Genomic DNA, 22,901 nt, shown 5'->3' with positions numbered 1-22,901 from the left:
AGTCTCTGTCACCTGGTTGACTGTGTATCATCTTCCCCCAGTAGCCACTGTAGTCAGTCTCTGTCACCTGGTTGGCTGTGTATCATCTTCCCCCAGTAGCCTCTGTAGTCAGTCTCTTTCACCTGGTTGGCTGTGTATCATCTTCCCCAGTAGCCTCTGTAGTCAGTCTCTATCACCTGGTTGACTGTGTATCATCTTCCCCCAGTAACTTCTGTAGTCAATCTCTTTCACCTGGTTGACTGTGTATCATCTTCCCCCAGTAGCCTCTGTAGTCAGTCTCTGTCACCTGGTTGGCTGTGTATCATCTTCCCCTGTAGCCTCTGTAGTCATTCTCTGTCACCTGGTTGGCTGTGTATCATCTTCCCCCAGTAGCCTCTGTAGTCAGTCTCTGTCACCTGGTTGACTATGTATCATCTTCCCCCAGTAGCCTCTGTAGTCATTCTCTGTCACCTGGTTGGCTGTGTATCATCTTCTCCCAGTAGCCTCTGTAGTCAGTCTCTGTCACCTGGTTGACTGTGTATCATCTTCCCCCAGTAGCCTCTGTAGTCAGTCTCTATCACTTGGTAGACTGTGTATCGTCTTCCCCCAGTAGCCACTGTAGTCAGTCTCTTTCACCTGGTTGGCTGTGTATCATCTTCCCCCAGTAGCCTCTGTAGTCAGTCTCTTTCAACTGGTTGACTGTGTATCATCTTCCCCAGTAGCCTCTGTAGTCAGTCTATGTCCCCTGGTTAACCGTGTACCATCTTCCCCCAGTAGCTACTGTAGTCTGTGTCTGTCACCTGGTTGACTGTGTATCGTCTTCCCCCAGTAGCCTCTGTAGTCAGTCTCTTTCACCTGGTTGGCTGTGTATCATCTTCCCCAGTAGCCTCTGTAGTCAGTCTCTATCACCTGGTTGACTGTGTATCATCTTCCCCCAGTAACTTCTGTAGTCAATCTCTTTCACCTGGTTGACTGTGTATCATCTTCCCCAGTAGCCTCTGTAGTCAGTCTCTGTCACCTGGTTGACTATGTATCATCTTCCCCCAGTAGCCTCTGTAGTCAGCCTCTGTCACCTGGTTGACTATGTATCATCTTCCCCCAGTAACCTCTGTAGTCAGTCTCTGTCACGTGGTTGATTGTGTATCATCTTCTCTCAGTAGCTACTGTAGTCATTCTCTGTCACCTGGTTGGCTGTGTATCATCTTCCCCCAGTAGCCTCTGTAGTCAGTCTCTGTCACCTGGTTGACTATGTATCATCTTCCCCCAGTAGCCTCTGTAGTCAGTCTCTGTCACCTGGTTGACTGTGTATCGTCTTCCCCCAGTAGCCACTGTAGTCAATCTCGATCACCTGGTTGACTGTGTATCATCTTCCCCCAGTAGCCTCTGTAGTCAGTCTATGCCCCCTGGTTAACCGTGTACCATCTTCCCCCAGTAGCTACTGTAGTCTGTGTCTGTCACCTGGTTGACTGTGTATCATCTTCCCCCAGTAGCCTCTGTAGTCAGTCTCTTTCACCTGGTTGGCTGTGTATCATCTTCCCCAGTGGCCTCTGTAGTCAGTCTCTGTCACCTGGTTGACTGTGTATCGTCTTCCCCCAGTAGCCTCTGTAGTCAGTCTCTGTCACCTGGTTAACCGTGTATCATCTTCCCCCAGTAGCCTCTGTAGTCAATCTCTTTCACCTGGTTGACTGTGTAGCATCTTCCCCAGTAGTCTCTGTAGTCAGTCTCTGTCACCTGGTTGACTATGTATCATCTTCCCCCAGTAGCCTCTGTAGTCAGTCTCTGTCACCTGGTTGGCTGTGTATCATCTTCTCCCAGTAGCCTCTGTAGTCAGTCTCTGTCACCTGGTTGACCTTGTATCATCTTCCCCCAGTAGCCTCTGTAGTCAGTCTCTATCACTTGGTAGACTGTGTATCGTCTTCCCCCAGTAGCCACTGTAGTCAGTCTCTTTCACCTGGTTGGCTGTGTATCATCTTCCCCAAGTAGCCTCTGTAGTCAGTCTCTTTCAACTGGTTGACTGTGTATCATCTTCCCCAGTAGCCTCTGTAGTCAGTCTCTGTCACCTGGTTGACCTTGTACCATCTTCCCCCAGTAGCCTCTGTAGTCAGTCTCTATCACTTGGTTGACTGTGTATCGTCTTCCCCCAGTAGCCACTGTAGTCAGTCTCTTTCACCTGGTTGGCTGTGTATCATCTTCCCCCAGTAGCCTCTGTAGTCAGTCTCTTTCAACTGGTTGACTGTGTATCATCTTCCCCAGTAGCCTCTGTAGTCAGTCTCTGTCACCTGGTTGACTGTGTATCATCTTCCCCCAGTAGCCTCTGTAGTCAGTCTCTGTCACCTGGTTGACTGTGTATCGTCTTCCCCCAGTAGCTACTGTAGTCAGTCTCTGTCACCTGGTTGACTGTGTATCGTCTTCCCCCAGTAGCCTCTGTAGTCAGTCTCTGTCACTTTCCCCGTTATGATCCGTGCTAGAAAAGGCGACTATGCTTGTCGTAAGAGGCGACTGACGGAATCGGGTGGTCAGGCTGGCTGACTTGGTTGATGCATATCATCGTATCCCAATTGCGTGGATCGGTGCTCGTTATAACAATTACCGGGTTGTCTGATCCAGGCTCTGTTATATGCAGACCGCCGACATATAGCTTGAATATTGCTGAGAAGGTGTTATTTTGTGTCATCGTACCCCAGGTCCCCAGTAGCCTCTGTTGTCAGTCTCTGGTCGTCGTTAGAGCGCTGAAACATGGCTACCGGTGGCGAGTCACGTGGTATATGTTTATATCATAATGTGCTTTATGTAGTTACATTTTGAGTTTTTCGAAAATTCAAAGACATTGATAATCTATACAATTAACCATTCGCCCACATACAACATTAAATGTGTATGTTCAGTTTGGTTGTTTATTAAGCTTATGTACAACTACTAGTTTAGTAAAATAATTTGCTGATATACAATACTTTGAATTTATATTCAGACAACACAAACAACATATTTTTAGTTTAAATTTGAATATTCAGTATCCATTTTGGAAAATAATATTTTTTCGAGAACCTTAACAGGAACATTAATCTGTTATGCCTCGTTTTACCTGCGTAGATTAGGTAAGATATGATTTGTTTGTTTAACGCCGCACTCAGCAATAGGCCATCAATGTGACGGCGGTCTGTAAGTAATGGAACCTGGACAAGACGATCCAGTGATTGACATCATTAACATCTATCTACGCAGTTGGGTTCCGATAACATACATCGATCAAGTTAGCGAGCCTGACCACCCCGATCCCGTTAGTCACCTCTTTGCAACAAGCGATACCAATACTGCTGAAGACCAATTCTAACGTGGGTCATCACGTGGTGCCCAATTCAATCGCCTCTTACGACCAGTAATGGGGTGCTGGGACACATTCTACCCTGGGACCCCACGGGAAAGATTAGATATGAAACCAGACTGTTATAGATATATGTTCATCTTAAGTAGATTCAGTCTCATAAAAGTCAGATATTTTATTCCGATACGATTCATCTCTGAATTAAGATATGAGGACACCTTCATAATAGCTATGAACACCCAAAAGGGAGTGCCGTTGATCGAATGTTTGTGTTCTCTTTGGGATTTTCATGTGTACAAATCGGAATCCGAATCGTTTTAGAAAGCTGCATCTGTCGACACAAGTACCCATGCATTTTTAACTTAGATTGGGCGGTCAAAGTTCATGTGCCGCCTCTTCCCGCGTAGGTGTCCTGCGATCTGGGTGAGGCATGATGTCGGAGTAACAGATGTTATTTAAATGAGATGATTGAAGTGTATTGATTATAAAATATGTCTTTCTTTTCAGTATTCTACGAGAGCAGAATGACCAAGGGACGTATCTAGTGCGGATGTCCCGTACGAATGACCAGAAGGTGCTCCAATCTTCCGATTTTGCATACTTGTAAAACTTTATGATAATATAATACATTTTCATTAATAAATATCTAACCGGAAACGGCCTTGTGTGAGGGTCAAGGTACTGGGTAAACCTAAACAGAACTCAAGTGTATTTTCTGGAAGAGGACACTTCTGAAAGTACGGTGAGGTTAAATATCTGTTTTGCTTTCTTTGTTTAGGTGCTTTCTGTAATGACCGAAGGTGCCGTCATCAAGGAATACAAAATTTTGCAAAAGGTGAGGAGTATAATGAAAGTGGACATCGAAACGGTTGTCATCATTTTCAGTGAATCTGACAATAAATGGACAGATTATTCAGTCGATTTTAAAATTGACTGATTTTACGCTGATAACATATATATCTATGTTTCATTTTACATTAGTATTTTCATATTTCTATAATTTGTTGAATCCATGTCAGGATTTCTAAAACTTTTGAATCAAAACTCAAACCACATCTTTTCCATCACTTGGATGAGGCAGATACCTAGATGGAGGAAATGTTCAGGGCACTGTGCCACGTACCACTTTACCGCCATCTATATAAGTTGGTTTATTGTTCAACTGTAGCGCTTTGAACGTACACCGAGTATATTATTATTATTGTTGTTACTATTACGATGATGATGATGATTATTATTATAATAACTTGCTTCACTTTCATGACTGAAATACTGTTCAAAGGGGCGTTAGACCAAAGTCACTCACTCACCAATCTAGTAGAAAAACGTTTTCATTATTTCAGGAGAAAAAGGTTACGATTAACAACCGCGACTACTACAAGTCTGTGGGAGATCTACTCGTTGCCTATCAAGCGAGGCCACTACCGAACAGAACCACTTCTTTAGGGAGAGCTTATAGTTCCACGGATCTCCGACCGTGAGGGATCTCCATGACTGGGCAGATACTGGCCACGTCTCATGGTTACAGATTTATAAACATTTATTTGCTCAACAACTTGAATGACCGGGGTTATTATGACGCGTCTATGGAGTCGACTGAGATAGTTTCCCTTCAAGATACAGGGTTGTCTCCCTTCCTGGAAAGTGCATCCAGACTGTGGTCTTGTGTTGTGGATACACCATAACAATTTCATCAATATATAATATTTTTTTTCGTCAACTTTAGGGAAGTCATAGGTGCCACAGATAGCCAACCACGCTTGTTCTAATGCTTGTTAGTATTTTTTGTCTAAATGGAAATATCGTGTCACATCGAGACCTATTTGCGCTCTTGTATACGTTTGACCCTTTGTTGGAGACGATGTACTGATAGAAACCATTCGTAACCAACTCCTGCCATTCCGGGACTATCCCAATCTCCTAAAGGAGACTCGTGCCCTTCTCGAAGAATTCCATATTGGCGCCCTTTGTCACCAGTCTCACCTTTCCGTTATAAACAACATGTTTAGATCGTCATGTTTAGCACGATGAAGGGAAAGCTTTGTCTTTGTACATGTTTAGATCGTTATGTTCAGCACGATTATGGGAAAGCTTTGTCTTTGTACATGTTTAGATCATTATGTTCAGCACGATGAAGGGAAAGCTTTGTCTTTGAACATGTTTTGATCGTCATGTTTAGCACGATGAAGGGAAAGCTTTGTCTTTGTACATGTTTAGATCGTCATGTTTAGCACGATGAAGGGAAAACTTTGTTTTTGTACATGTTTAGATCGTCATGTTTAGCACGATGAAGGGAAAGCTTTGTATCTGTACATGTTTAGATCGTCATGTTTAGCACGATGAAGGGAAAGCTTTGTCTTTGTACATGTTTAGATCGTCATGTTTAGCACGATGAAGGGAAAGCTTTGTCTTTGTACATGTTTAGATCGTCATGTTTAGCACGATGAAGGGAAAGCTTTGTCTCTGTACATGTTCAGATCGTCATGTTTAGCACGATGAAGGGAAAGCTTTGTCTTTGTACATGTTTAGATCGTCATGTTTAGCACGATGAAGGGAAAGCTTTGTCTCTGTACATGTTTTGATCGTCATGTTTAGCACGATGACTAGAAAGCTTTGTCAATGTACATGTTTAGATGTTAAGAGAAAACTTTGTGCAAACACAAACCGATCCAAGTATGAACAAGACCTGCGTTCCCTATATCTCATGGATTAGTGTTATGTTGATGTCTATACTTCATTGATGCATATTCTGACAAGGATTGTTGTATAAACAGACTATGTGTGTCTACAATTCTCTCAGTTCAGTCAACTCGGACACAGATTCTCCACAACAGATTAAGTTGAAAAAAAGAAACAGTGATATTGTAATGTGAGAATCTCAGAGAAAGGGGCCAAATACTTGTTCTTATTGTACGTTTTAATACCGCCGTATCCCTGTGATAAACACTCATCCTGTAAGTGTATATTGTCCTCCTTATACATGATATTGACCCTACGGGAAGACATGATGGTAATTATCTCTTAATAATATAATGTCATTCTTAAAATAATCGAAATTTAAGATCATAGTTTAAGAAACCGCGTAGAAATACAATGCCTGAGTGAACTGCCCATTTAAAAGGATATTGTTCTAAATGATTTGTGCTACGCCGATTTAAAATGATAATGTTACAAATGACTTGACGCCACGCCACATTAATGATGATATCGTTCTAAATTATTTGTGCCACGCCCATTTATAATGAAATTGTTCCAAATGATTTGTGTCACGCCCATTTATAATGGTATTGTTCCAAATGAGTTTAAGGCACGCCCCATTTATAAAGAATTCGTTCCAAATGCGTTAAAGCCGCGCCCCATTTATAATGATATTGTTCCCAAATGACTTGCAGACACTCCCCATTTATAAAGAATTCGTTCCAAATGCGTTGAAGCTACGACCCATTTATAATAATATTGTTCCAAATGATTTGTGCCACGCCCATTTATAATGATATTGTTCCAAATGATTTGCAGCCACGCCTTTTTTATAATGATATTGTTCCAAATGATTTGTGCCACGCCCATTTATAATGATATTGTTTCCCACAGGATGGTGATGTCACGCCCTGATATTGTTTCCTCCAGTATGGTGATGACACGCCGTGATATTCTTTCCCCCAGGATGGTGATGTCACGCCGTAATATTGTTTCCTCCAGGATGGTGATGACACGCCGTGATATTGTTGTTTTCCAAGATGGTGATGTCAGCCCAAGAGACAGGCCAAGGATTTGAACTACGAATCCAGTCGACCAATTGGACCTGAAACTTAGGCAAATATAATCGAATATTTTGGGGGATATATGCTCAACAAAGAAGATACTGTTTCTGTCGTGTGTTTATGTTTAAACAGAAGAATTATTATGGCATCATTCATATTCATAATGTTAAAATGTCAGAAGTTTAACATCCTCGTGCCATTACTTTTCGTCGCAAGTGATCCATAAGATGAGTAATTATACAAAAGTATGTAGACGATAGTGGTCGTTCTTGTGAATAAAAGAAGGGTCCCATTCACTTTCAGATATGATGTACATGTCTCAGGTGTTCTAGTTATTCAATCTTCTTTTCGTTGTGACACCGACCCTAGGACCAAAGAGTGCACGCGTAGCTACAAGGGTTTATACTTTCAAATGCACCAAATGATGCAAGAAGGGTGAGTGTACTGGGCCCACGACACAAACACGACGGGGCACATGCTCGAGTCCCTCGGGTTGGAGTTGGTGGCAATGGCCGTACAGATCGTCAGAGTCGATTTCGTCGTTTGAATCAGAACATTGGATGTCGGAAGGACGCGAGATGACACCAGATGTGTTTGGTGGCATTGCCCTCTTTGACTGGAGGGTGATTTGCCTGGCGTTCAACGATCTTCTTCAGAACCAAGTCCTCCGTAATTGCTTTGCCCCAACGATTGTACTCTCCTTTTCTTTGTCGGCTGCGATGTCTTCACGAGAACATCCTGCTTCCTGCTGAAGAATGCCACATCGTCTTCTTGTGTAACCGAATGTCCTGTACAGTCCTGCAGCCCGCCGTCTACCTTATTCATCATGGCACTTGACGAATGCTCCTGATGAAAAGCAGATTTGAAGGGGCAAAGTTCATATAGGTCATTGCAGTCAGCGGGTCAAAAGGAGTAAATGCTACATGCCTTGAAAGAGGCCTGGCGAATCGTTGGAGTCAGTGATAATGAATGACTTGACATGCCCACTGACAAACTGAACGTATGATTAAAAGCCGGTTGAATACCTTAGGTTGTTGTAAACCCTGCAAAACTGCCCGAAACAGCCGCACGTGGGATGTGTGCTGGCGGGACAAACAGAGTAGTATCATGTTCACGTGACCTGCTAATGAATGGCAGAGATACATGGGACCTATGTCCATCGTAAAGAATGAGAATGGGACAGTCAGTCGACGCGGCGACAGCGTCTTTCAGCAAGTGGTGTTCAAGGTTATAACAAAAAACCTCGACCACCAGGAATCAGTTATTGTTCCTGCCGCTCCCCTCCATTAGCTCCTCGCGCATTTGTGAACAGAAAATGGAGGTATCGGTGTCCCTACAGCGCTACCACATCTGAGTATGGTCGTGGTACTTGACTTGGAATTGGTGACAGCATACAGTATGGCGTGGATGACACAATCCAGGGTGTGTGTGTGTGTGTGTGTGTGTGTGTGTGTGTGTGTGTGTGTGTGTGTGTGTGGTGATGGGGGGTGGGGGTTGGTGGGTGATGCTCCACTACTCCCTTCTCGTCTACGTCAAGGATTCGTCAAAGGTCTTCTTTGACGTAGCCTTGGCGCGCTGAAGTTCAAGATCTGACCAACGCTTGATGAGCGAGTGAGTTGGGTTTAACGCCACTTTTAACATTATTACAGTTATATCACGGCGTGTCAGCCTTACGTGGGAGGAAAGCCCGAAGTGATGCAGGTCTCAGACGTTTACCACTTCGGTGAAACCCACGAGCACGGGAATGGTGCTGACAAACCTAGAGAAATAATCGGGGCGAACCGGGTTTCGAACCCACAATCATAGATTTCTGGCCTGCCCAAGGGACGCAACTCTGCTCAGCTAATTAGACGACTGGGCCACCCGTGCCCCTAACTCTTGATGAAGTTGTAAAACCACGGCATTCAATGATTTGTCTTGGATCACTTATCAAGACGAATTCCTGAATCAGTGGCCTCAGCTGACAGCAGGGGTTCAGGGCCGGACTTCAGGCAGACTATTCCTATTTCTCCACGGATGCGAGGTGGCAAACGGCACACAGAAGGATAGCGCAACCTTCATCACCGACGTAAACTACAACTTTATAACCATATTTGTCTCGGAAGGATTCCTTAGTCAGCAACACCCAGGCTATATCACAACAGCTTGGAAATGATCGAGTTTAGTAAGGAAAACCAGTGACTCCTAGCATGAACAACGATCCGCGTCAACGGGTAATAATGACAACCAGATCATACATTGTGGCCATCGGATCCTCATTGTAGTCGGTTCTTGGGGCCGCCATTGGATGCTGGGGATCTTCCCTGCTCTAGACTCCCTACGGGGACACAAATGAAACAAAGACATTTTGATCTTACGTTATGGTGTCTCATCCCCCCTCGTATAACCTTGTTAATGCGCCAAAACAAAATTATTGTGAGTGAGTGAGTTTACGCAGGATTTAGCAATATGCCAAGTAATATAAGGGCAGAGAACACCGGAAACAGGCTCACACAATAGTCCCATGTAAGAAATCGACAAGGGGGCACTTTAAACACTTCGCTATTCCAAAGCCCCTGTGATTTGATTAATTTACTGACAAAAACTTATAAGAATTGTGATATGGACTGATGAATTGATCAATCGTCTATGTGTACGTACACACAAGGCATAGCAGGATAGATGGATAACATTCTAAAGCCAAGTTGAGGTAAAATAAAACTTTTACCTAACCTTTTCTCCCTTTCAGATTGGTGTCGATCTCATGGTGAAATGTATATATCGATATGACAATAACATTACTAGGTAGAATTTTATTTTGTTTCAAATGTTCTTCAAAACCAGTAAAAGTATGAAGAGAGCCCATGGAAGCCATATTCCACCCAATTACACTCCAGTAACATCTTTTTTACGACCTTCGGAAAACCGCGATATGATAACTAGGAATGTTTTCACCGTTACTTGAATGTTTGTGTGTTTACACACCACCAGTCAAAAGACGTTACATGCCTGAAATATTGCCGATGCGAAGGTAATATCAACTTATATAAAAAATCATGCTAGTCTGTCTCCAAAACCCAGGAAGATGAATTAAAGAAATGAATCCAACTCAAGTCTAGATTACCTCAGGGCTGAAATTAGCATTGTTCTAGACTCCAATCGGACTATTAAACTATTTGTTTATAGATATATATTCTTAAATAAGCTTTATTATTTTATTTCTGGGCCTACATGTTAGCCTGTACTCATGTAGGAGTCAAACGTTAGCCTGAACCCAGCATCACCTGCTACCAGATGCTTGTTTATGGCGGCCTTGTAAAGATTGAACACTACATGAGGCAAATTCTGTTACTCTTTTTTGCCCGGCAACGCATACATGGGCTAGCAATGACACGCCTGGCTTATCCAGCAGGATGAAAGTTGAAATTGTTTTATTGCCTGGTCAAGATGGACGCCAGAGACCCCCAACAACGATCCTGTAGCGCTGCAGTTATTTCACTCAGATATGCTGAGTGAGTTTGTTTTAACGCCGCTTCGAACAGTATACCGGTTATATCATGGCGTGTCAGGTTTACAACCTTGGATTTAACCCACGAACACGAGAATGGTGTTCTTGGGCGGATCTTGGATTCGAACCCAGGACCACACCACTTCTGCAGAGCGACCTAGACTATTTTCCATGATAATAGCGTATTGTGGATATAACAAACCGTGTCCCATTTAAGTAAGTGATTTTAGCTCTAAGACTTCCGTAAAACCCGTATAAAGCCGTATCTCAAACTGAATCGCTTGGGAGTTAATGTCCACTATTGATAATGATAACTTTCGTTATGACGAACCCTGTTATGTCGAACTGTTGCCTATAGAATTAACTTAAATAGGTGAGTTAGATTTTAATGCCGTTTTTAACTATTCTAAACAAAAAGTTAGGTATCATGATTGGTTTGGATGACATTCTAAGAAATTGCGTCTTCACTACAGAAAATATTCCCCAAAATATTCATGACTCCTAACTATTTTCGTATATTTCAGCTATATCACTGCGGGTCAGTTTAATCACGGACCTAAATTACCGCGGTTTAATGTAGATGAAAACACTTGACTGTAACTATAGAATTCGAGGTAATATTCCAGTGTTCATGAGACAGAATGTACATAAGATATTTGATCACTTTTGGATTCAGATACTGTTATCCCTATAATCTTTATCTTAACATGACTCACTTTTTCACAAATTCTCGAAGAATAAAAGTTGCATTAATTGTTCGTGACTTTGCGAACATTATTTGCTTTATTTATTTCCTCTTATCGTAATAATCCGGTTACCTGCTTGGTCCACCCAAATTAGCAAACACAATATGTTGGTCGGTCGGTACCATTAAGAACACAGAGGGAGGGAGGTTGCAGAACAATAAACAGATAGATTTTCATCAAGGGGGAAATACGTGACATAACGTCCGATACATTCATTCAGTCACACATACAGATTGGACATAATTCAAACAAGTATTTCCAGTTGGCGTTACAAACATCTGAGGAAATTCCTCCAGCGTGAGTGGTTACCTCGCACTTCCTGTGTCCGCCATCTGTAATGGTTTGGCCCACGGATCAGCGAGGAGGGTTACAGCGAGCAGGCGGGGGATGAAGTATAGGATTACACAGCTATTTCGGTGCAGCCACGTCAGTTTCGAGATCCACCATTTTTAAGACACAAGTTTACCGAGTCTTTGTTTTGCTCATCTTTGAAGCGAGTTGGAACCGAGGTCCATCTTTAAGATGAATTCTCTATGGTTGGTCGCCCTTCTTGGGCTCGTTGTCGTCTGCAACGCAGGTACACTCAAAGGTTGTGGCGAGTGTGACAGAAGTGCCTGTCCGTCCGTCTCGTGTCTGGCGGGGAAGACACAAGATGAGTGCAAATGCTGCGAGATTTGCTTGAAGATGGAGGGTGAGGAATGTAACCACAAACTGAAGCCTGAGGGGTACGGCGACTGCGGCACCGGACTGAAGTGCAGCAAGGTGGACGTCGGGCACTACTGCCTTTGCGAAACTGAGGAAATCATCTGCGGCAAAGATGGCGTCACATATAACAACGTATGTCAGATGTTTGCTGCCGAGGCAAGGAGCGGAAAAAAAATTCAGATTAAAAAGTCTGGACCCTGCGAACCAGGTATAGCATTCGTTTACATTTTGTTTACATTTTGTATTATTTAGAGCCATTTGACAGTAGGATCTTGTTATATTATGAAGATTGGCCAAAATGTTTCACCGACTCTGTGTATGGGAGCATCGAAGCACCATGATCGCCCGTAACCCGACGGATGAGTTTCCCCTTATGTTACGTTCACTATTAGTGGTGAGTATGCAGCGTGTATTCATCGTTCGAAGACAAATGGGTAAGATATAAGTATTGTAATGGATAATATAAGTTCATTGCTGAAACAAATCCGAGATTCCCCAACCCTCACGATTGTCTTATCGCTATGACCTGGGTTCTGATTGGTCAGTATTCCCATCAGGTAAACATTTGTTCATTGACCAGAGGCTACATTTTATTTTCTCGTTTCTTTCTGAGTAATTTGTCTATTTTCTACAAGAACATTTGTACGGTAAAACGTTTCCAGTTGATGTGTAACACATTTGAACCAGTCCGCTAGACAGATTGAACATCTGGTCCAAAACATATTCGTCAGCATATTTCTAATATGCGTCGTTCATTGATTATATTGGGCACATTATATTAAACTGTTGCCATGGTTGCACTTTGAAACATAAGTAACACATGGTAGATAAGTAGATACTTATACTTCTGTTATCTTCTTTTATCATAGCAACGTTGTATCTATAATATCATGATACAAAACAGTAAACAAGATAACACATTGACAATTTCCCAATTTCCAAGAAAAGTACAAATCAGAAATATCTGCTAAAGGAAAACGATTTGATACGAAAAGGGCCGACATCTTGTCAGCTTACGACAGAAGATATACGTCAAGTTACGTAATTGAGATCGCCCCTTGTAGATAAGAGTGTTGGTCTGTCAAGAAAACGACACTTGGGTGTGAAAGGTGACAACCTGGATACTTACAACTCCTGTTACCAGGTGTGCTGTGTGGTCCGTATCTGGACTTGCGTCACAATTGCTGAACTTGTCGATAGCGTCTAAGTGGGACATAAATCCCGTTGAGTAATGTTTGATACTGTTTACTATGGTCGGCTCGTAATGGTGTTTGTCTGAAATGAACTTTCTTGCTTGCTTTCTCTTTGTCAGAAAATTGACTGGATTCATTTGAATTTATATAGGAGTATTGTGATAATACGTGTTAAGTATGAATTGGTATATAAGTTTTATTGTGATGGAAGGATTCTGAATATTGAATTAATGCACCCCTCAGTCGTAAAGGGACGTGACAAAAAACATTAATATAAACTGCTGTGGGCATTAAGGTAGCTCAGTTGTTAATGCGTAGAAAAAAGAGACCCGGGTTCGATTCCTAAAAAGGGTTCAACGTGTAAACCCCTGTCGTTATATGGCTGGTATACTAGTATTAACACGAGCAGCAAAAATCAGTTCCTATCACTAGTATAGTTTTACCAATACTATTAGAATAGATCCCCAGCAACCTAAGCTGGTCATAAAAGGCGATCAAATGGATCAAGTTCGGTGACCTGGTATCATCGAGCCCTGACATCTTCCCGAGGCTAGGGACTTAACTGACTATATAAGTCCAGTTTCCACCCTTGCCGAGTTTGGGCCGAATTTCTAATTTCTATTTTGGCTGGACTAACAAGTTTATGCATAGTTTAACGCGAAAGCGCGTAACGAAAGCAACATCCGGTTCGTAAACAACACGGCAGCTGCCGTGCAGATTTCGGTCAATTGCAGGATTTGCAAAGCATATATGCCGTCAAAAGGAAGTCGAATGTTATTTTTAAAATATTTTAATATTTTAAGCAATTTGTTCAAGGGATTTCATGTACTTCAAAAGGCAATACCCGTTTTAATGACGATACAGATCTTGATTGCCGATCAGATCGTCTTGACTGTGCGCCGCCATTTTGTTTGAAGCAAATGCATGTGATATGAGAGGTGGAATCTGATTGATCAATAGGGTGGGCATAAAATGGACATAACTCGTAATAGCCACTATCGAGCCACAAAATTCCAGCCTAGTTCGGCAAGGGTGGAAACTGGACTTGAATAGTCAGTTAACTCCTGGCATTGGGGAGCTATACCCCGACAGCGTTGATCGTTGTTCACAATAGCAATCACTTCATATAGCTGGAATACTGCTAAATACTGTTAAACTGACAGACGAACGAACCAACTACTACTATTTCACCCCCACAGGGATTCCGGGTTGTTCGTTATATCAATTAGATGTCTGCATATGCATTTGAGGCTGTCTCCATACAGCTGTAATATTGTTGAATGTGGTGTTAAAAAATAAATGTATTACTTCGGTTCGCCTCTCGCTGCGGTCTATCTTTGGCCATAGTGACACAATCATTTAAACTTCCTGACCAACAACGCAAAACGGTTACAAGGAAATGAAATAGATCTAAACAATACAGACGCCATTATTAAAGGGGAAATACAACTCGGCGCGACCTCTACCAGTTTCTACTTTACTAGTCTGTCTCCTTGACCCTAGAAAAAAATAAAAAAGGAACCCTACACAAGTCTAGAATGATTTGGCAAGTTAAACTTAATTTGTTCTGGGATACATTTTGAATTTTTTCTGGGATATAACTTTATTTCTGGGACTAAATATCAGTCTATCTAGCAATGTAAGCCTGCAGTGTTGAGTTACCATGAGATAAGATGCCCCACTGGTAAGACCCACGGGCATTCCTCCCTGGAACTACGTGACCTAATTCCATCCTGACATCCTCCTGGTGGCGAGCACCCGCGGAGACCCCCTTATTATGATGAGATTTCTCCAACATCCGCTCCCTTGGTTACCACGGCGACACCGAAATGGAATATGTCACATCAAACTCAGTGAACCGAAAATTATGTAACTATGAAGTTTGTTAAGTGTATAATTTCACCAGGCATGTCGTGTTGTGGGAATTGGCTGGGGGTGAAAGCCAGCACGTACAATCCTTACATCTAGCTGGGGTCACTGACTGCACCTCGCCGTCAGGGAGACTTGTAAACAAGGGCCTGGCTTGGCGGAATATGGTTTTGTTCAGTACGCCAGGGTGAATCAACTTGATGCTCGACTGTGTATAACGGTAGGCGCGGCCCGAACGTCTTGTCAGATGGTAAGGCAGGAAGACTGCGTGGTGTATATTTATTGACTTGCACAAGTCTGTAAGGAAGTGATTAATAGTTTAAATCACAATTCCTAGATTATGTAAATAATAGGAACAAATTGTCCCTGTAAAAAGGCTCATCCAGACTTGCTTATTATGAAGATAGAATTACTATACATCCATGGACTCATCATCTCTATATCCTTAGAGCAAGGCTATGTATTCAGCTTTCCTAGATGGCTGTATACATTGAAACCTAATTAATCCAGATAACTACGTTTAAAGTTAAAGTGAAAGTCCGGAATATCCGGATTATCGAATCATTTGTTAGTGACAATGTCCCTTCAACTGTATGAGACTTTTCCCCAAAAGTAAGCGTTAGGAAAAGAGGTTTCCGGTTTAATGGGGTCCTGACTGACAAGGTTTATTTGTAGTAATTCCGATGAACACACACAGGCCATGCAATACAATAGACACAGCATGTAGAATTGTATCATTTTCACTTTTCACTTTTGAATGAGAGGTTTTCTCTGCTGACAATTGTAAAATTGATGTATTGTAAAGTACATAACACTGTGCGCATGCGGAGATAAAATAGGTGCCCATCCACCTACGCTGGTCGTCAGAGGCGACCGAATGGATCGGGTGGCTACACTCAAGGACTTTTGCTTGATTTGCGTGTCATCGTCCCCAACAGCTTGGATCGTTGTTCCCAAAATATCAGTCACTGGATTGTCTGGTCCAGGTTTGATTATTTACAGGCTGCCCTCATACAGCTGTAATATTGTTGAGTGGAGCGTTAAACAACAAACAAACAAACAGCATACATATTACAGCCAGGACACTGGTCCTTGTAATGTGGGAATCTGCAGGAATGAGCTTCCTTCAGATCCATGTGGGGAATCACCTGGGGGTGTAGAGAAGAGAAGGCCTTCCCCGGGCTGCTACTGTATGACCCTGGTTGTGCGGAGAAATATGGGGCTGCTCGTGTATTCACATTCATTTATTGAATTATTTTTTTCCAGGTGCAACGATTGTGACTCCCCCCGAGTTCACTCGTAACTACACTGGTGGATCTGTGGTTTTGTCCTGCGAGGCTGTCGGCAACCCCACCCCCAACATCGCCTGGCTCTTCACCAGAGTGGACGGCAAGTCCTTCTCCGTGCCAGGTCTGTAGCATTAGGTTGTAGTGACACATACATATTGTACACATAGGAATCACATCGATTAACAAATTTCTGAATTAACGAATTATGACCGAGTACTGCCACTGTACAGTTCTTGATTATATTGTTTTATTAAATATCTAAATAAATTATATAGAGGGACAGTGGAAATCGGGACATTGTATACTGGTGTTAATCCGTTGGCAATACATGTACTCATTATCTGGAAAAAACTAGACCCCGCGGCCGCCGTCATGGCAACTGAAATTTTGCCGATCTATTTTCTTTGTACAGCCTGAAGACTATTGACTTTAGATGTACGTGATGCATGGAGTCTAAACATAAACACATTGTCGCCTGGTGCAAACCTGATACCATGGCGACAAACAAACGATTCCCGCCCGTTGTTTTTAAATTATGGTAACTGATAAATATGAGGGTAAAAGTGTCGGTTTCGGTACATGGTTACACTGTGCGTACACCAAACCGTATTCCCCCCTCGATAAGTCTTCAGCGTGTGTACAATAAGGATCATGTCGGATAATTTAAAGTAAACTGAATAATTTGCGATACGCCGAATGTAGGGTTATGCTGTCACGTCTAGGGTGTGGACAACTTTATGTTTAATTGTTCAGGCATTGTTCTCGGAGACAAAACAAAAATGCTATTTATTTATCTTCTCTGTCATTTCATCAAAATAGTCATATTGACACCCTGGTTTGAAATAAATTAGAAAGAGTTTACCACAGTGTTACTTTAGCCAACTCGTAGGGGCTTACATGTAGTTTAGTGTTGAAAAGAGGGTAGTGTCCAGTCGGTAAATGCCTTTCGTCCAGTTGATAGTTCGTATCTGTTTCTGTGACCCCTCAGGGGATGACCAGTACATGCTGACCGCCGCCCGTGGTGGCCCAGGGGCCTTCCAAATCACCGGCTGGCTGCAGATCGAGGGCCTGAAGAAGTCCCACGAGGGGGACTACACCTGTGTGGCCAAGAACTCCGAGAGCAAGGACTACGCCAAGGCCAGAATCAAGGTCGTTGATGGATCTTTGGTAGGTCAAGGTCACATTTTATTTGATGTAGTTGGAGGCGGGGATGAGCTATTGGGGTCATTGTCAGCACTCTTATAACAGAAATGCACTCCCTGTATCTTTCTGTTGCACAAATGTAGCTGGGGTATTCATCTGGTCTGACGTCAGGGTTGCGTGGTGTAAGAGTACCCAGCACACTCGGCATATTGTACACACTACAGTTTACAGCTAAACTGAAACCGGTTACCTGCATTGTGAAGATAGGCGTGTCTTGTGTGAATATACAGGCTACACCTGTGTGTATATACAGGCTACACCTGTGTGTATATACAGGCTACACTTGTGTGTATATACAGGCTACACTTGTGTGTATATACAGGCTACACTTGTGTGTATAGAAAGGTGGCTGCAGTTGACTCTGTAGTACCATTGCGGACAACAATTCAAACAGACCTAGTAACAGCTACGGGTATTGTGGGGATCCTACAGGTGTATGTAAATTTACATATGTGTAAACTACACAGAAATAATGCATGAGAATTTGATTCAAAACGTAGTGACCTGACTGAATGGGAGGTCCTGTTACAGTTTAATTTATTGCTAAATTCAGCTAAAGTAGATGAAGAAACTTTGATTCCAAATTGTTGTTTCAGCGTCTTTGAATGAAGTCGTTCAAGAAGTTTCTGACGTTCAAGACGTAATGAATTATTGAATATCCAATTTTGAATACGACCAAACGTTTATGTCACAGTTTTGTTCTGTACCCATAGTTTCTAGATAAGCATATATTAAAACCTATGTATTTATGATAGTATGTTTTGTTTCAGGTGTGAGTGAACCACCTATAAGCTGAAGCTCACCTGGCAACAGTTTGTTTATCTGTCCGTCTGTATGTTTGTCTGTCGGTCACGTGATTGCAGCAGGGAAACAAGCAAGTATTAAGAAAAGACTATCCAATCACTGTTATGCGCTTCGTCGCCATTTTTTGCTAATTTCCGTACTCCGCGACTTGCACGTAATGTGCCGATCCAACAGCTGTAGAGAAAACTCTCAACCTTGGAGCAGAAATACTAGTTTTTCAACATCCTGTCTTTTGCACTAGTTGACAAGTCAACGTGCATGTAATTGCTTACCAGTCAGACCTGCAAACGACTGTAAAATAGATCAAGTAAGCCAAGTGTCTCGGGCCTGTTTTTCATTCACACATGATCGGAGTTTGTTTACGGACATAGCCGATGTCAGCCGAATGAACTGATACTGATTCCAGATCAGAAATTTGCTCTGAAGAAACCGGTTTCCGTTTGGTGACGCGTGTAAAGTTACCTTGCTTGATTCCCTGTCTGCTGATTATGCTGAGTGATTGTATAGCACGCATATCGATATTTAACTTTATTGATTTCAAATGGTGCTAGAGATTAAAAATCAAATCATTGTGTAAACTATATACTTATACCATTGATGTTAGGCCTTTCATAATTTCCCATGAATGCATAATTGTGATATACTGGTTATTGTGGTACACATCTCCGAGTATTTGTCAAAATGTTAGCTCAATACCCAACTGACTGTCGTTGCTGCACTTCATGCTTCAGCCTTTGTACCAGGTGTTTACCAAGCTTTCTTTGAAATGTGAACATTGTATTTGTTGATTTGTCATGATGTACAAAGCCAATTTAGAAACTTTGGATCTTTAAATAAAATTCAGGATTTTGATTAAGCGAGATTAAAATGATTTCTATAAATCTAGTCACAAGATATTTCTAAATCGTGCAATAAATTGTTAATCTAATCCGTCGCTGGGGTTCTCATTTCACCATATTATATAGTGAGTGAGTGGGTGAGAGAGTGAGTGAATGGGCAGATGTTGATAACGCCACAGCATCATTCCAACTACCTCATGACGGCATGTAAATGATCGAGCCTGGGCCAGACAAACAAGTGGTTGATAGTATGAACAACGTTTTGCAACATCGGAGCACGATGTCTCTTTGAATCTTTTTTTTACAATATGCATGATGTACTGAGGAACCTTTCTGACCCTGAAGCTCTTTGATCCATAGATCATGGTGACACTGGTTGACGGACATAGAAAACACAAAATTCCACATGCATACATACACCTACATGTTTCCTAACTGCATTAGTTAACGTTGTTTGGTAGATTTGCTGGGTGAGGTGAGGTAAAAAGGAGTCAAACGTCACGTTCAGGATCATTGCTCCTGTGTGTGTGTGTGTGTGTGTGTGTGTGTGTGTGTGTGTGTGTGTGTGTGTGCTTGTACCAGTCCTTCTTTCATGTCCTGAATGTCTAGCACCAGGCAGGGTAACAACAAGTACCATATTTTAACGTCTTTTGGTATGACGCGACCGGGGATTGAACCACCTTCCTGTCGCTCCCCTTTACTTGATGAGTAAGTTGAGGCCGAGGGCCGCTCTATGCAGTAGTTTCAATCAGGGCGTGTCATTGAAAAAGGGGATGAGGGTCAAAAGCGATACATGTTGGAATCTTTCACCTTCGGATCCTGGAAGCTGATGGGGCGCAACTCTACAGATAAAAGTACCACTCGACCACCTTTCCCTAGAAGCTTTAATGGATGACAACATTATAGTCATTACTGGATAATCTATGAATGTTTGGAAGCCATCTTGTTGACCTTGATTGTCAAGAAAAGACCTGACCATGTCCTTGACCTTTGCATTCTAACAATCAGAGCGGATCTCCTCAAATTCGGGAGAGAAACATCAATTTCACAGTATTGAAACAAATATATAAACATTTATATCTGATGTGATACGTTTCATTTCCCCATTCTGGACATAACTGTCATCCAATAACATTATATCATATCATGCATGTGTATACAACACCCAAGACTATCCACACTATTATATCTCACCAGTGTGATAAATAGTAAATAAATAAATACTCTAGTAAATCACAACAAAGCTGAAAATAGACGATCAATAAAATTACATTGTTTTCAGGATTGAAACAAGCGGCAATGTGACCAGCTTTGCCTTCAACAGACTGCGTTTTCTCGCGTGTCTGAAAAGTGTCTGTACTCTTAATGAACGTCTTGTTTTGCAGTAACGTTCTTGAAAAACGTTTCGCTTAGTAAACGCCTTGTTTTGAGCAAACATTTCACAAAATGGAGGACACTGTACTGGCAGTCCTCTTTGTAGAATTAACTGAGGAGGACAGCCTCATACCAGCGAATGTAGCGGCTTCACAATTTCCAACATCATCAACCATGGTTGTCGTTAGCGCACAGCTAAGAACATCCGTCCAGTGTGGAGGGCTATGTCGACACAAACGCAATCTAATTAAATTCAGATCTCAGTTTCAGCGGTAGCGAGAACTGTTTGCGGTGCGGTTCGTCGCAACGGTTATGGCAAACTTTGTAAAGAAACCTGTTTCAAATTTCCTAAGGATATGCCGTTTAAAATCAAAGACATTTTGTCAAATGAACAACGGTATTGCACCTGAATATCTCCGTGATATCTTAAGTCTCAGATAATAGCAATTATATCCTTAGAGCTGAATCTATTTTAAAAACAATCAACCAAATTGCCAGGGAGGCAAATGAAAGACACGTGAAATAATCTAAGTATTCATAATATTCAATACATATATTATGTCTTTAAAAGGTCTTTAGAAGTGATTCACATAAGGAAGGGAATATATGGATGTCAACTTCCGTTGAATGAAGGAGTAAGCATATACTCCGAAACGTTGTGTTCCTCATAGTAAAGAAGTTGACATCCATATATTCTCTTCCTTAATACATATATTCTCTCAATTCCACACCCACAAAATAGTCTCTTCTACCTGCTTTTCCACGAATTCACTACCATGTGTGTCTACGAGTTGGTGTGTGTCTACGAATTCACCCACCCATCCTATGATCCCCGGCAGGTATGCTAACACAACCAGTGCGAAGTGGCCACGTTTCTCTATTGTGCGACCACCATCCTAATTTCAACATTCAAATGGCCATTATAACCGTGCTGATTAATGAGGCAAGAACTACTTTTCAAAAGTACAATGACAGTTACTCTGGCACACACAGTATAAACAGAAATCCATCTACCCGAGGCAATGGAATTAACTGACTACAAAGTCCAGTTTCCACCCTTGCCGATTTATTTTGGCTGGACTAACGAGACTATGCATAGTCCAATCAAAATCGCGTTGTGAAAACTGAAGGATCGATCAGTTGCAGGGTCTGTAAAGTATGTGTACCTCCAACTTTGCGTCAACAGATATTTTCCAAATCATTTCATGTTTTAATCAAGGTGCTCACGTGATTGGATGCACTTAAGACCCTTTATATTACAAAAACGATCTTGATTATCGATCTGATCGTCTTGACTGGGCGCCGCCATTTTGTTTGAAACAAATGCAAGTGATATGAGAAGTGAAGTCTGAATGGTCAATAGGGATATAGAAGGGACATAACTCGTAATAGCCACTGATGGCGCTACGATCGAGCTACGAAATTCCAACCTAGTTCGGCAAGGGTGGAAACTGGACTTTTACAGTCAGTGAACTTGCCTCGAGAAGATGACACAAGTTAAATATATATCCTGATATGAAATGAGTCCATATTTCAGTCATTGTTTTGTGTATATACCCATAGTAGGTATACTATAACACTCGTGTCTTGTTATAGCCCAAAATGTGTCATTTGCTACACGAGAACAGGCGTTGCCTCTGTATCGGACGCCATCTTTGTCCCTTTGCGAGTCACCTCGTGGGAAGGCACGAGTCGGCGCAAGACATTGCATGAAGGCGGTCCGTTCCACAAGACGCTCGGAACGTTCTAAAACATTATGCCAATTGAACGCAGGGCAGAACTTTTTGTGTGTCATCTCAAATCCAACCAACTGAACGTCTTGTAGCATCCGTCTGTCATCTTAGTACCCTGGAAATGAGGAGGAAGCCATTTTGAACTCGCGTTCAGGAACAGGCATTTTGACTGGTTGTTAATTTCAAGATAATGATGACGAGACATTCTGTGTTAAATTGGGGGCACGGGTGGCCCAGTCGTCTAAGGCGCCGCGATTCGCTGTGCAGAGTTGCGTCCCTTGGGCACGCCAGAAACCTACGATTGTGAGTTCGAATTTCGGTTCGCACCGATTATGTTTCTAGGTTTGTCAGCACCATACCCCTGCTCGTGGGTTTCACCGAAGTGGTAAACGTCTGGGACCTGCATCACTCCGGGCTTTCGTCCCACATAAAGCTGACACGTCGTGATATTATTGGAATAATGTGAAAAGCGGCGTTACACCCAACTCACTCACTCACTGTGTTAAATTTTTGATAAGAGAGACGAATGATTCCAGGCGAAGAGTTTATATCACAACATATTGAAGATAAAATGTTTACTGGATAATCGAGTAAATA

The 22,901-nt window shown here is 42.2% G+C and overlaps 2 protein-coding genes across 4 annotated transcripts in view; both read left to right on the top strand.

Annotated features, from left to right (window-relative positions):
- LOC139452781 (SH3 domain-binding protein 2-like) overlaps positions 1–7,364 on the top strand; it is a 40,188-nt gene extending 32,824 nt beyond the window's left edge. For all 3 annotated transcript variants that reach the window (XM_071234395.1, XM_071234396.1, XM_071234394.1), the window contains exons 11-13: positions 3,809–3,875; positions 4,080–4,136; positions 4,645–7,364. In XM_071234395.1, the coding sequence (XP_071090496.1) occupies positions 3,809–3,875; positions 4,080–4,136; positions 4,645–4,782 (262 nt within the window). In that variant the 3' untranslated portion in view covers positions 4,783–7,364. The remainder of the gene's footprint in view (positions 1–3,808; positions 3,876–4,079; positions 4,137–4,644) is intronic.
- A 4,299-nt stretch (positions 7,365–11,663) lies between these two features.
- On the top strand, positions 11,664–19,291 carry LOC139452598 (insulin-like growth factor-binding protein-related protein 1). The gene is made up of 4 exons (XM_071234124.1): positions 11,664–12,208; positions 16,329–16,472; positions 17,340–17,518; positions 18,325–19,291. The coding sequence occupies exons 1-4, from the start codon at positions 11,818–11,820 to the stop codon at positions 18,328–18,330; spliced, it is 720 nt and encodes a 239-aa protein (XP_071090225.1). The 5' UTR covers positions 11,664–11,817; the 3' UTR covers positions 18,331–19,291.
- The last annotated feature ends 3,610 nt before the right edge of the window (positions 19,292–22,901 follow it).

Source organism: Haliotis cracherodii, unplaced genomic scaffold, assembly GCF_022045235.1.
Source record: "Haliotis cracherodii isolate W230 unplaced genomic scaffold, xgHalCrac1.p SCAF_9, whole genome shotgun sequence".
Lineage (NCBI taxonomy): Eukaryota > Metazoa > Mollusca > Gastropoda > Lepetellida > Haliotidae > Haliotis > Haliotis cracherodii.
The sequence above is the reverse complement of the archived record's forward strand: the minus strand, read 5'-3'. Positions and strand labels throughout refer to the sequence as shown.

What these genes read in the sequence shown, in the direction of transcription:
- LOC139452598 (XM_071234124.1), top strand. Translation starts at nt 11,818, where the DNA reads ATGAATTCTCTATGGTTGGTCGCCCTTCTTGGGCTCGTTGTCGTCTGC. An exon ending in GTCTGGACCCTGCGAACCAG is followed by an intron (nt 12,209 to 16,328) that starts GTATAGCATTCG and finishes ATTTTTTTCCAG; the next exon opens with GTGCAACGATTGTGACTCCC. An exon ending in CAAGTCCTTCTCCGTGCCAG is followed by an intron (nt 16,473 to 17,339) that starts GTCTGTAGCATT and finishes GTGACCCCTCAG; the next exon opens with GGGATGACCAGTACATGCTG.